The 13,868-nt window shown below is 43.0% G+C and overlaps 1 protein-coding gene across 3 annotated transcripts; it reads right to left on the bottom strand.

The window, feature by feature from the left end:
• Window positions 1-350: 350 nt before the first annotated feature.
• TCTN2 (tectonic family member 2) lies at window positions 351-12,446 on the bottom strand. Of its 3 annotated transcripts, none has more exons than XM_025164398.2 (18): window positions 12,321-12,446; window positions 8,728-8,832; window positions 8,488-8,561; window positions 7,905-8,109; window positions 7,312-7,412; window positions 6,633-6,829; window positions 5,931-6,054; window positions 5,673-5,805; window positions 5,429-5,494; window positions 5,220-5,324; window positions 4,687-4,764; window positions 4,013-4,093; window positions 3,461-3,572; window positions 3,136-3,239; window positions 2,470-2,623; window positions 1,844-1,969; window positions 1,042-1,130; window positions 351-636 (listed from the first exon to the last, which is right to left on the bottom strand). In XM_025164398.2, exons 2-18 carry the CDS (start codon window positions 8,807-8,809, stop codon window positions 521-523), a joined length of 1,947 nt encoding a protein of 648 aa, XP_025020166.2. In that variant the 5' UTR covers window positions 8,810-8,832; window positions 12,321-12,446; the 3' UTR covers window positions 351-520. The 3 variants fall into 3 exon arrangements, with proteins under 3 accessions (XP_025020166.2, XP_015742960.2, XP_007424721.2); XM_015887474.3 differs by lacking the exon at window positions 12,321-12,446 and adding an exon at window positions 9,582-9,845; XM_007424659.3 differs by lacking the exon at window positions 12,321-12,446 and adding an exon at window positions 9,582-9,843 and having other exon boundaries at window positions 5,435-5,494.
• Between the last annotated feature and the right edge of the window lie 1,422 nt (window positions 12,447-13,868).

Raw genomic sequence — 13,868 nt, 5'->3', positions numbered from 1 at the left:
TCGGGACCCCTCGGAAAACAAGCACCGCCCCCCCCCCCCCCCCGGATTCAGTGGCAGAGCATCTGCCTAGTTCATTGGATTTCCAGACTCCCGCGGTTGTTATTTTAAAGCATCAAGGTCAGCATTTATTACTTATTTATTAAATTTGTATGCTGCCCACCTCCCCCAAGGGATGACTCATAGTTAAAACCAAAGACCCAAGAATCATTTAAAAATGATACCATATAAATAGTTAATTAATCAATTAAAATCAGACTATACAAACAACCCTGTACATAAATACTAAAAAAAGTAAAAACATGTTGATAAAGGGGTGTGATCACAACAAATAAATCGCAACGCTGTTCTAATTTTGTCCATGTGTGTTTTTATTCTTTTTTTCTTCCTTTCTTTCTAAGAAAATACACCTAGGGAAAATGCCCAGCGCTTTCTCTTTCCGTAAAATGCGTGCGTTGCGTGTGAGAAAAATACAGAAAAGCGCGATCAAGAGGTCTCCCTTTGCTCCGGGTGACGTGAAGGCTCAGGGCTTGTTCCACAGGCGGAGGATTCCATTCCAAGGTTCGCTCAGCACAGCGGCCACGAGGACGAAAAAAACCAGCACCAGGCCTTTGGCAAGGGTGTGCGAATACGGTTCTCCTGAAAAGGAGTTTGAAGCAAAGATTAAGGAACAGTACAACGCGATGAACCTTGGAAGAGCCTCCCCTGGATTTGGCACCGAAGTGGATAAGGCCGCAATGCAGACAAGCTTCTGCTAGAATGAGGGTATCTCAGTATATAAATCATCACGGCCAGAGATAAGTCCCTCCGGGGTAAAGGCATGTTATTCCAAAGCTGGGATCCCTCAATAAAGCTCCATTTCTTGCCACAGTCTAAACAACAAGTGTGATGCTCAGGCTATGATTACCAACAGAGCAGATAAAAAAGGAAATTCCTCTAATGAATACATCTCCCTACTTAGATCCCTGCCCACCCAAGTGATTTGGTGATCAACTGGAAATCAAGCACCCGAAATGCACATCAGGTGAACGACACTTTATTTACCGGTGTAGTAGCATGTCATGGGATAAAAAAGTTGAGGCCAGCAAACATCATTTCTCCTGCAGTCATATTCCGTGTAGTTAATTTGAAATCTGCAAAAAGTTTAAACAGAATTTTAAGGACAGAGTTGCTGTGGCACAACTGCAAAGAAAAATGGCTCATCGCTTAAAGTTAAAGACACAAAGTTTCTCTTATACAGCATTCATATTATTTTTCCCTCTTGCCCAGTGTTTCTCAACCTTGGCAACTTTAAGATGGGTGGACTTTAACTCCCAGAATTCCTCAGCCAGTTGTGCTTTGGATCCCAGCTTTGGAATAACATGCCTTTACCCTGGAAGAAGGACTTGTCTCTGGCTGTGATGATTAAAGATGGGCGGACTTCAACTCCCAGAATTCCCCAGCCAGCTATGCTGGCTGGAGAATTCTGGGAGTTAAAATCTGCCCGTCTTAAAGTTGCCAGGGTTGAGAAACTCGGCTCTAGCCCAATGTTCTGCTTGATGGGAGCAATCAAGCAATGGAAATTGCCCCATCACTATTTCTTCATCCTTCTGTGGAAATTCCTCAGACTGCGCTTGGCAGATTTTGTCTGCCTATTCTCTGTCTCTATCATTCTTCCTCCATACCAAATATAATGCAACTTCTGTATTGATCCTATACTGCTACGTAAGTCCCCAATGCTTGTGTAAGTAGCTTCAAGTTATTTAGTCTCAAAATCTACCCCATTTTTCTAGCACATCAGATACTCTGTTTCCCTAATACTTTCGCTGAAACTTCTAATAGATTTACAGCTCTATTAGAGAGTTACCTTGTCTTTGGAACTGGGGGCTGAGCAGGTACTTTAATAAACTGCACTGCAACAGAGATGGGAAGGGAACTCACTTTCTCTTGACAAGCCAGAGGACATGGAACTTGCCAAGTTATTGTTGAAAAACTGAAAGCAGAGAGATAAGTCTTTGTTGTAAATGGGAACCGCAACCAGAAAGTAGAAGACCATGCACTGTCACATATCTGATTTTTATAAATATTCTTACGTAAGAAGAGCCATGTTTTTAACCTAGTAATATTATAAACGAAGACAACTAGGATTCCTGGTGGACATGACAAAGTTTCAGTACTCAGCACAGCAGCATTTCTCCTAACAGGCATTCTGAATGGCAGCAAAAATAAAGGACAGTGATGCAATAGAAAACAGCTCAACTTCTGTGATATGCATCCATCTCAGAATTCAACGAGACTTTATTCCTCCTCGGGATAGAACGCACTTCTGATTGCAACAGGTCAAGCCATTTCGGAATAGTTACGTTTCAATTGGAAAGAAATCAGAGGCGTATATGAAGAGCGATGAGGAATCTTTTCCTAAACGTGGAGGAAACCACTGAGAATGTAAAGAGAAGATCTGAGTCTGCCAAATGCAAATAAGATTTTACATACCTAATCTGCACACCAAGTATCTCTTCTTGTGCAATCCCTTCTATTGCACCCACATCAGCAGTGATAATCTGAATATTCAAGTGGGCAGGAACATCAAGACAGATTCCTGTTAAACTCCCAACACTTGCATTTGTACTGGAAACTGCATTTAAACCTGTTAATGGCAAAAATCTATATGCTGAGAAGTTAACCAACCAGCTGCTCAGCAATTCATCATTTTCTTTCACCGTTAAAAGAGAAAACGTTCAACATCCCCCTTTTAAAAACAAGTTGTTTAGCATAGAGTTTTACAAAGGCAGAATTGTTTAATTCACTTCATTTTCCAAAAAATAATTCAACTTATTTAAAATATCAACATCTGACTATAAATTAATATAGAAATATAATTATCTTTTAAGCCTGTGCTTCTTCCATTAGCTAGACCAGAGTTTCTCAACCTTGCCAATTTTAAGATGTGTGGACTTCAACTCCCAGAATTCCCCCAGCCAACATGGCTGACTCGGGAATTCTGGGAGTTGAAGTCCACACCTCTTAAAGTTGCCAAGGTTGAGTAACCATGAGCTAGACTACGGCTTTCATAATGAAAACTGTAAGAGGATGGTAATATTTTTAAACAAAAGCTAAACACCAGGAATTAACTTGTTGCTATTAAATCTTACTACTCACGGATGATTTCCACCCAATCATCTGGGACATTCTTACGGGCATTGCCTCTTTTTCCGACATGGCTCACTTGCACCAAGGAATTAAGTCTTGCGGCAATGTCCTCTCTAGGAAGAAAGAGCCATGCAATATAAATGGGTTGGTTGCTTTTTTTCCTCCTGATAGCTTATTTCATATTATTTGTAATATAAAAAAAAGACATGCCAGCTTTCAGAAATCAATACGGAAATAAACAGTTAAATTCCCTTTATTTCAGTGTAAGATGAGAGTTTCTACACTGTTTCGAAATTAAGGAGGAGGGAGAGAGAAGAAACCAATTTCATCTCACCTCAACTGTGCGCAGCTGTCTGTAAGATTCACCTCTACAATGCATCCAGAAATGGAACCGAGTCCAAACAAAAGTGGTGTCACATTTCCTGATGAACACAAGTTCTTGCCATCTAAGTAAGAAGACATCTGCTTGAGAATCTTGTTCCCCAAACTCTTATTCCAGTGTATTTAAACAGAAGGACCCTCAACTACTGATTTTTCCTCCCCTCTCAGACATCATACAAGTCAAATCTTTTAGGAAAGGTTTTTAATATTAGACTTTTCAATATTTCGCTGCTGCATCCATTCACAGGAAAGCAAACATATAAGATAATATTAAAGTTTTTGGGTCTTGTTCCTAAGGACAGGAACAATATATTTGCCATAGATAAAATAAGCACAGAATATATTCATAAGTTTAATTTAGCAAAATATAACCCCAGTCGCTTTTACTCCCCCCTCCATACAAACATGAGTAAAGCCCTGAATGAATGTTACAATAAAAAATGGATGTCTGACATCATTTTGTTTCTCTTGCAATTCTATAGTATTTTTTATCAAAAAGCAGTACCAGGCTTCCAAAGTTTTAAAGTGGTAACAGGATCCAAGGAACTCAGGTTTGCTGCTCTAACTGGCTTGCCAACTTGATAACCTGGGTAGCAGACAAAAGATTTTGCCTGAGGCTTCAAATATATGTAGTAAACAATATTGCAGAATAATAGTATCAGTTTTGCTAGACTTAATAATCTCCCAAATGCTATTTAGCAGATTTTTTGCACACCGTCCCTTGGAGCCACAGAACGGGGCCAGTGGTGAAGTAACTTACAGCTCCAACAAGGTTGGAGACAAACGTTGGAGTAGATATGGATCTGCTTTGTTAAGGCTCAAAGGCTCTCACATTCTGTCCTCATTCTGCTAGAACTTGTCCCAAACCAACACATCTCCTCCCTCATTGTCCGCAAGCATGGGGCATTCTTATGAAATATTCTAGAACTGGTCAAGCTGGTACGCACACCACACCCCTTTCCTCCAAGGAGTTGTCAAGAAGAAACTCTTGGCGAGTTGTCAACAGAGAAGGTTTTTTCCCTGGGTGTCAGCGAAACAATCAGGGGTTAGCTACACAGCCCAGCTCCCAAATGCAACCCCTTGCCAAACATATTGCATGAACGAAAAGAAACCGAAGCATCACCCCTGTTGACCATCAATACCCCGTTGGGTGTCTTCTGCACCAAAAAGTCACATCACCTGGATTCCCCGAGAATTCCTCCACGCTTGTAACGTTTGCGCTCACAAATGTGACGGTGAATTTCTGCGTTATCGTCTCTGACAAAGACAAATATTCTTTTGTAAAAGAGAGAGACCACCACTTTTATCCAACTGTTTTTAGAAGCATTGGCTGGCTTAATATACTACAGGCAGCAACGGTTTGTTCTAACCACTGTTTCTTCAACAATCATCACTGGGTTCCTGCATCACACTAAGCCAAAATCAAACATTATGGCAGGGAGCACTATGAATCCAAGCAATATTACCTGAGTTTTGATAACAGCACGTTTTCCATTAAATGCTCTTTTCTGCTTCTCTATTTAAAGACAGACACTCTCAAGCTGAATAGATTTCATCTGTGATTTTTATAAACCACAGGCAAGGATACTTCAGAGCAAATATTAAAAAAAAACCAGCTGTGACAACTGATTCCAAATTACATTGGTAATGTTTCATTTACTGAAAAACAAATATTGTAAAAAAGAAAATTTGGACTAAAAGAAATTTAGTACCTTCTGGACAGATCACCCCATAAAGGACTTTGATCTTCAATCCTTTTATTCTTTTGCCTTCCCATGTGATGATGTAATCTTCAGCAAAGCTCACATTTCTGCATTCTGAACACAGGGAAGCGCTCATATAGGATCTGCGGTTTTTTACTAGAACGTTTCAAAAGACTGATTATAACTATATATAAAAATCTCATTCCACGTATGTTCACCTTTACCTGCACCACTGACCAAGACAGAGCTTTGGTTCTCAGAGGTCACCTCTGCTTTGATGTCATCTGGCAAGGAAAAAAACCCAAGGGGATTAAATCTTCCATTAAACAGAAGATCTAATGTTAATACAGCTGATATTTGCCTTACTTCAGCAAAGGCAACTACTGCATTCAGGCAAGTGCCATCAAAACAATTTGCATGAAAAGACTAACAGCTCCATCATTTGTAGCCGAAACCACGTACCTCCAACACCACTGTTTATCACTATATCTAAGGCAACGCTTCCTGCCTCCTTGTAAGTAGCAACACATTCAGCTTCAAAATTCCGAAGGAAGGAAACGGGGGCATTTCTTGCACACTGTCCAGCTATGAATGACTGGATTACACAAGAAGAATAGGATATCAGGTTTATTTTTGCCTAATCCCCTTTTCCCCACTCCAAAACAACAACAGCTACAACAATTTAATGTAGAGAAAAAGAAACCAGAGGATTGCCATTACCTGTGGAACTGTAAAATAGTCATTAGGAACAGACAGGATAGGATCCCCTTGCCTGTAACCGTTCGATAGTTTTCCTGGACCAGTTTGCAATGGAAGCTTAAAGGAAGAGGCTTGGAATGAAGAACTGCAAATAAAATTTAAAGAACTATTTATACGATGATTAGAGCAGATGGGGGTACTATGATTCCCAGCCTTGCCCCCAAAACAGACTGACACAATACATACTGAGATGTAACCATTTTGCCATCACATTTTGGCAGCACCATCTAAGAACCATGGTTGTCTTCCCCAACTTAAAGCCAGACTCTAGAGCAGTGTTTCTCAACCTCGGCAACTTGAAGACGAGTGGACATGGCTGGCTGGGGAATTCTGGGAGTTGAAGTCCACTCGTCTTCAAGTTGTCAAGGTTGAGAAACACTGGTCTAGATCATTAGTTCAGACTTCACCAATAGCATTGCCTTGGGAAAAAAGCAAACAAGCAGAACACTTCATCTTTTTCTCACACTTACACAGTTGCAGTCCAACACATATGAAGGGCACATTACTGATGCAACTAGCTCTTTCATGCATCACACAAGGTGGAATAATATACAACATGCACTCAGACAAAACACGTGCCCTATAGTAATAGACTTCACACTTATCTAATGCTTATTTTACAGCCCCGTGCACACTAAATCTCTGAGGAGTTTCCATACTTACGTAGAACCATCATAGAAGTACCCAAGAAAAGGTGAATTATTAAGGGAAGACTGCACACATAAGAAGGGGAACCAGTCAGGAGCCAAGCTTCCTGATTTGACGGAACACAGTTGGTCAAAAGGTGGATTGACGTCCCCACCAAACACCCCTTCAAAACACGAGCCCTCAAAAAGCTGCTTCATCTCTGGGGTACAGTCCTTGAAAGAGAAGGAAGAGCTGGCATCAGCCTGATGCCGTTCTAACAAGACTGAGTAGCATCACAGGCAAATCTTAGGGGAACGACTGTCAACTAGCAGAGAGCCTACTTGACCTGCAGAAGATTCAATCTCATCCTCTCCACTTAGAAGAACTGAGCAGGGGGGATAAGAAACACTTTTGCCAGTCAGAGCAGCCGGTGCTAGGCCAGACAAAAAGTTGAACTTGGTCTAAGGAAGCTTCCTCTGTTATTCCTTCATAAAAGCAAGTGGTAAGTGAGACACATGGGAGGAGGCCTCTGGTGCTCCTAATCCAGAAAGCTCACCCCAGCTTTTCCATCAATTAGCTTTTTCATATAATCAATTATTAAATCTTTCAGTTTAAGGAATATCCCAAAGCAGCAACTGCAGTTAAAATAGTGGGTCATTGTTTCAGAAATGTCAGAGCTTTCTGGGGCTACACAAATGAAAGACAGAATTAGTACCAGATCACAACAGCACCGAACATCACATGCTCCTGAGGTAAGATTGCAGGGACAGGAGCCCAAGGGGTGAAACACTTGATTGGGGATCATCGTTGCATTCTCTGTTAAAGAAGAAAAGATGAGGATTGATGGGCTAATCTCAAGAAATGCCTTTTTCTTTCAGTGCCTCCCTTCTCAACAACTGAAGCCTCCTTATGCATGCAAACATGCCTCCCACCTGGAGGCAGTTTGCTGGTTGAATGCACACATTATGCTGAAGACATCTAAAGGTGGACGTGAGTTTCTGGCTGAAGAAGGCTCAGACATTCCCAAACGTCTCATTCATTTTAACTGGAACCATATTCCATAAACCTGCTTTAGCTGTCCAGAGTTCCAATTTGTGAGCTGGGCAGTGATATAGATTGATTATATAAATTCATGTTAAAGACCACTTTTCTTTCACTCATGCAAGACATCATTTCTGAAAGAATGTCATCTGGGGAAGATGTTGCAACAAAAACTGAAATCACCATGACCTCTCCAGATCCCAGCTGTGGTGTGAGGCCCATGAACAAGTTCTCAACATCCACATACAGCTAGAAGGAATCAAATACCTTCTGTGTTTCCAGTCGTGTTTCCTGAAGACGTATTAGCATATATTTCTGCTTGGATTAAAAGGCGGGCCACCACCTTTCCATCTTGACAAGCTGAGACCTGCAAAGTTTGAAGCAAGCACAGTGCCTCCACACAGCAATCGGTGACGTTTGAGACACACAGTTGCAGGTGCCTGGTCAAGGACACTGTCACCCTGGAGACATTCTGAAATACAGAGTATGACAGTTGGCAATTAACAGAGAAAGCTTTACCAATTATGAAATAACTATGAACACCAGGCCAATGTCAAGCCAATGGAAGGATAAAACAGCAATATTTTATGTGGATCTCACTCCTCCATTTACTGCAATGGTCAAGAAAATGCTCAACATTCTGTAAGTGATTGTTAGCTATATATTCATTTACAGGACATTAATTTCCCCTACCGAGGAGCAGGGGGGAACTATCGCAACTCCTAAGGCAATCAACCAAAGGCAAGAATCTAGTTCAAGAATTGCTGGAAGAATCACATGAGGTACTTAAGAAGTTGATTTAAGACCTTTCACTGGCACTGGAAAGAGGAAAATCATTCTTTCTGCTAACCCTTTGATGCACGACTTGCAAGCTCCAGTCATCTGTTCTGTTTCTCCCACTACAATCTGAAAGAGGCAATGATCCTAAAAGAGAGCAGAAAACAATAGATCCGATGTATTATCATCTCTCAAGCATCATTCCTGCTAGGAAGATTCATTTTGCAAAAGAGAAAGTAATTTCCTCCATAGGCTCTCTGGAATTCCAGAGCTCCCTGGGGCCATCCCCCAAATGGTTTTGAAGGATCCTTACCAGTTTCATTGTCTGCTACAGCAAGAGAGAAAATATCCGCCTGACTGTTGGTCAACGAAGCTGTGACAATTGTCCCAGACATGTGGATAAGCGAAGGTTGGAAATCTAAACACACAAATCAGTACCATTTTTTGTATTAGTGTTATCCCTCAGCAAACATAAACCTTTGGGAAACATTTTCTCCCTAAAGATTCTGTTTTACACTCCTCTGAGATTAAAGGTCTTTGTCAATTTCTTCAAGAACTCTTTTAGCTTACAGTTATAACCATCAGTAAAAGTTAAGGAAATATATGGCAGCATAAGAGCACTTTGGAGATTGTGTGTTGTGCAATCACTCTGAGCTGCAAACAATGGAGTTAGGGGAGCTGAACCTGCACAACTGGCTGCATCTCTTTGAAGGCTTTGGATGGGTGCTGTTGTCCCCCAAGGACAGCATGAAGCCAGAAAAACCCAACTGAGGGAAATTAAAAAACAGCACATTTTGAAACTCTCCTAACCACGTCCCCCTAAGAGGCTTACCCAGGACAGCACAAGCTAAACTTGGATAGTGTTTTTTTATTATTATTCCTTTTGGGGCTCAGCATGTTATACCAACTCTGCCCCTCTGGGTAGCTCGGAAAATATTGCGTCGTGCAAACGCAAAACACGGGTTCATTCAGCAACCAGGTCAAACGGATTGTGTCAGCCTGACTATGAGATAAGTCATTTAAAAAGGAAAAAGAAATCTGTATTTTTCACAGCTATGGGGCAGGCAGAACTAAATCACGGAAACGCGATGGCGGCCTAAAGCGGCACCTGTTGGGCTTCTGCCTGCCCCACAGCTCGGGGCTCCCCCTCAATGCTTCCCCACCCACCGTGGTCCCCATCCTGGGCCCCAGCCCTAAACAGTAGCAACAGCCCCCAAAGGAGCCGCCGGAGGGTCATGGCGAGGCTAAGACGGGCCGCGCCGGGCTGCCGGACGAGCTGCCGCCGCCGCCGCCGCCATCTTGCCCGCCGCCTCCCTCGGTTGCTATGGAGATGGCCGGGAGGAACCAGGTCGCCTCTGAGGAAGCGCGAAAGGCTTGCGCGAAAGGAAAAAAAGAAGCCCGAAGTGTCCCGCTGCGTTGCGAACGGAAGATAAGGAGAGAAAAAGGCGCGCGCCTTCGGTGGGAGCGGTAGAGAGGAAGACAGAGGAGGCCCTTTCTTGTAACTATCCCCCCACCCTGTGGGAGTGGTACGTTCCAGATTCAGGCTGCCCTACAACTCCCATCATTCCTTTCGCACAGGCTCGCGCCTATAAAGGGCCACCTTCGCCCCGGGAGTTCTGGGATTTGGAGTGTTCCCGCTTGCAAAGGCGAGCTGGAAAGCTGGCAGGGTCAGATCGTGGAACGTGCGACCGTCCGGCTGAGCGCACACATTTATGAAACTCTAGGTGCAGCTGGGGTGCATACACAATCACAACTCCACACTTCAGAAACACTGCAAGATAAATCCTGCCCCCCCCAAAAAAATTCACTGATTCTTCTGGAGCACTATTCTGGATTTGCTGCCAAAAAAAAAAAAAAAAGATTTTGCTTGACGCTCGTCATCAAGATATGCTTGCATTTCTTTCAGCCGTGACAGATGGCTTGGCTACCCATGCCAAGTTTACAATCTTCTCTTTCCCAAATCAAACGTCGTGCACCTATAATCTAGATTTCGGCCTCTGACATCCTCCAGATGTACTGGGTGACAGTTCCCATCAGCCACAGCCATGACATTTAACTCCAACCCACTCTCTGTATTTTCTCCTCGGCAGCTGCTCCTGCCGCTTAAAAATCAATCCACCTCTTCACCGTCTGCCGCAAAGGACATTGGTGAGAAACGATCGAAAGCAGGCCCCCAAAATCCTTTGGCGCTTATTTATTCATCTATTTCAATTTATATGCGGCCCATCTCAACGTCATGACTCTGGCTGGTGAACAGCCGTTAAAAACATAAAATAACAAAATAACAATACATATGTAAACGGCAGCCAAGCAAACAGATTGGCCCACAAGGAGCTCCTGGGGATTACATAGAACGAAAGTTTCTCCTTAATCAGGCTATAATCATTTCTATTTATCTAGGAGAAATGCATTCAGTTTCAGATTTCTGAATAGACGTTCCTAAGATCGCTCTAACTGCAAATCTGGTAGCCGAAAATTGCTGTATCAAAGCTCTACTGGAATGCCCTGCAAGTGGGCATGAACCCTTATTTAATTTGGGTTGGTCTGAATCTCGGCGTAACCATGGAACAAAAGTATATCCGCATACATAAACTCGTACCTGGCATAGCCAATTCAAGACAATATTGAAAAATATTTTCTGCGCAATGATGATGATAATAACATTAAATTTATATGCCGCCCGACTCCTGACAAAGTGGCGATGAAGCTGGGCATACAGTAATTGGAGCTTTCTTCTGAAAGATTAAGGTTCACTAGTCAGACCTCCTTTGAAGCCCTTAGTCAATGTTTAGCTGATGCACAGCGGGTGGGAATTAATCCAGCTGCCTTCGGCCAGCAAACCAGGATATCCTCTTGCCTGTGCCCTCAGCTGAAAGCACGGTCTTTATCTGCCAGCGGATCACTCTGATCCAGCCCTTTCCAAGAGAAGAGAAACATCTATTTTCTACCCCATTCCAAGATTTTAGCACCGTGGGACTCCAGTGGTGCAATCAAGGAAAAATGGCCACCGACGGTGATCCCAAAATCTCTCTGATGTTTTTATATAAGAATGATTCTTTCTACTCCCTTTGCCTTGCAGATCTGATGACAGTGCCTCAGCAAGTGAAGAATAAGGTTATCAAGGAGCAGAAGGAGTTCGCAAAGGTAAGACGACCCATTTCACTGTCCTTCCTGCAATGCATGTGTGTGAAATATGAAGTACATTATTTCTTCATTCCATTTATATGCCAACGTTGGCCTAAAGAACTTAAGTCATGTACATTTTAATCTCCCGACCATGCTGGCTAGGCTGGGATGAGAGAAAGTCAAGTGAGTGGTCAAAGGAAGACATGAATTTGGGTCTTGCTGTTCCTAAGTCCTCAGCTCCAATCTGTGTGCCACATGCTGGCTAGCTGGTGGCAACAGATCTGAGGCTGGCAGAAGTTCGTTCATGTTTTTCAAAAACCAGAGGATCTGCCAACAACAGCTGGCCAAACATGACGACTCAGAAATGCGCCATTTTCATTCCTCGGGCTGCAAGACAGCATTCCTCCAGTTCGTGGATTTTAAAATCTCGTTTAGCTTTTTGTACCCCCATAAAAGTATGTTTACTGTTGCCATGGCTTGTGAAAACAATGGGGCGTGAAAAAGCTATGCCAAGATACCACAAGCAATCCAGCAGTCTATCTCTAATTACATCTCATGCTAAATGTCCTCCTCCTTAATCTACAGCAAGGTTCCTCAGCCTTGACAACTTTCAGATGGGGAGACTTCAACCCCCAGAATTCCCCAGCCAGCAAGGGAATTCTGGGAGTTGAAGTCCCCCCATCTGAAAGCTGCCAAGGTTGAGAAACCCTGAGCTGCAGGAATACCTACAGCCTCTGATTTCTTGACGTCTAGATTCCAACAGCCAACATTTCCTTTTACCTGAAACAGGAGAGAGGTCCTTAGCTGAGGGCACACTCTCTGCCTTTCTTCCTCTTTCCTTCTTCCACAGATGGTGAAGAAACTGGAACAACAGAAGCGGAGCCGTCTGCGAGAACTTGAGGAGGAGAAAAGACAGTTTTGCCTGCGTATGATCAAGAAATTAGCACCCATGGCCACGGAAAGAGATTCCAGGAGAACGCTGTTCAGTATTCAGCCTTCTCCTCTGCATTCAAGTAAGAGCAGCTGGAGGAATCTCGACCCCAGGCTGAGTGCCAGACCAGACACCACCTTCTTCACCACTGCTGGCCGGATGTTTCCTGCATCTTGTACTCCAAAACTTGCCCAAGTAAGTTTTGCCCTACCACTGGAGCTTTAAAAGGTTACTGTTTAAAAGAACTAACGCTGAGTTCACGCACTGCACTTAGCCATAACCTTGCTTGTTGGTTCGGTACTGAGTTGGGTTTGGTGACACCACCCACTGTGGTTTGTAAACCAAGCTTTACAACTCAGTGTGCTGTGTAGTATATTCAGAAGGTTTCAAAACCATGAAACAGTGGTAAAGAGATCTGGGTTCATACAGCGCAGAAAGTAGAAAGTGCATACTCAACAAGCTATATTATGATGTGGGAAGTCATGAAATCCTACGCATGTTTACTCTGAAGACAGAATGAGGTCAATGTAACGTACTCCCAAATAGTTACATGGAGATTGCCATCTAAGTCATTCGAAAAGCATCTAATCTAGTCATCTAAAAGCATTTAATCAAAGAGGTTTCTAACATGCTCGACTATATTCAACAACAGGCTTAAGCAGGTCTGTTAAAAAACCTGCAGCTCCATTTACACACCTTGCAAACTTAGTTATTTTTTAAGCTTGGTGACTTTGGGGTGGGGGGGGATGTGTAGCACATTTGAACACAACCCATTCAATGGACTGTGCAATCCAGAAAATGGGGTGAACTCAGGAATCAGGTCATGTATGTTGTGCAAACTGTGTTCTTCTTAACCGGCAGACCCCCAGCTCTTATTCCCCAGACATTCTACCGACCAACAGGTACAAATCTCTGCAAGGCAAGAATTTGCAGTCAAGAACCAAGAACCAGCCCACAGCTCCTGGGTCACGCGAGGCTGCCCAGAAAGGAATGAACATTTGCAATTGAAAACTAAACCCCATGTGCTCAGCCTCGAGCGCAACACATCTTGCAAGGCCAGCTGAAAGCTGAGTTAGCAATATATATAATTCTGTTAGCAACACGCAAAGACAAGAGATCAGGTCAAAAGAGGGCAAATCAAGATCCTCCTACTCAACAGAAGAATACAAGTGGGTCACGGGCTATTCGCCTAATATCTACCACGGAATTGGTTGCAAGCAAGAAAGGAGGATTTTGTAACTAGGAAACTGGTTGAATGGTTTCCCTTTTCAGATCGTTAATGAATTAAATGATCTGCAAGGCACAGCAGCTAGTCTTGACCAGGGCTGGTTTTTCACGGGGTATCCTTCTTGGACCAATTTTCCAGTTCCAAGCTCAAGTCCAAGTATTTCTTATTA

This window comes from Python bivittatus, unplaced genomic scaffold (assembly GCF_059951505.1).
Source record: "Python bivittatus isolate LINGU-HERP-01145 unplaced genomic scaffold, Pbiv_v1 ctg000100_np1212, whole genome shotgun sequence".
Classification (NCBI taxonomy): domain Eukaryota; kingdom Metazoa; phylum Chordata; class Lepidosauria; order Squamata; family Pythonidae; genus Python; species Python bivittatus.
Note: the sequence above shows the minus strand (reverse complement) of the source record. Positions and strands in the feature narration are given on the sequence as shown.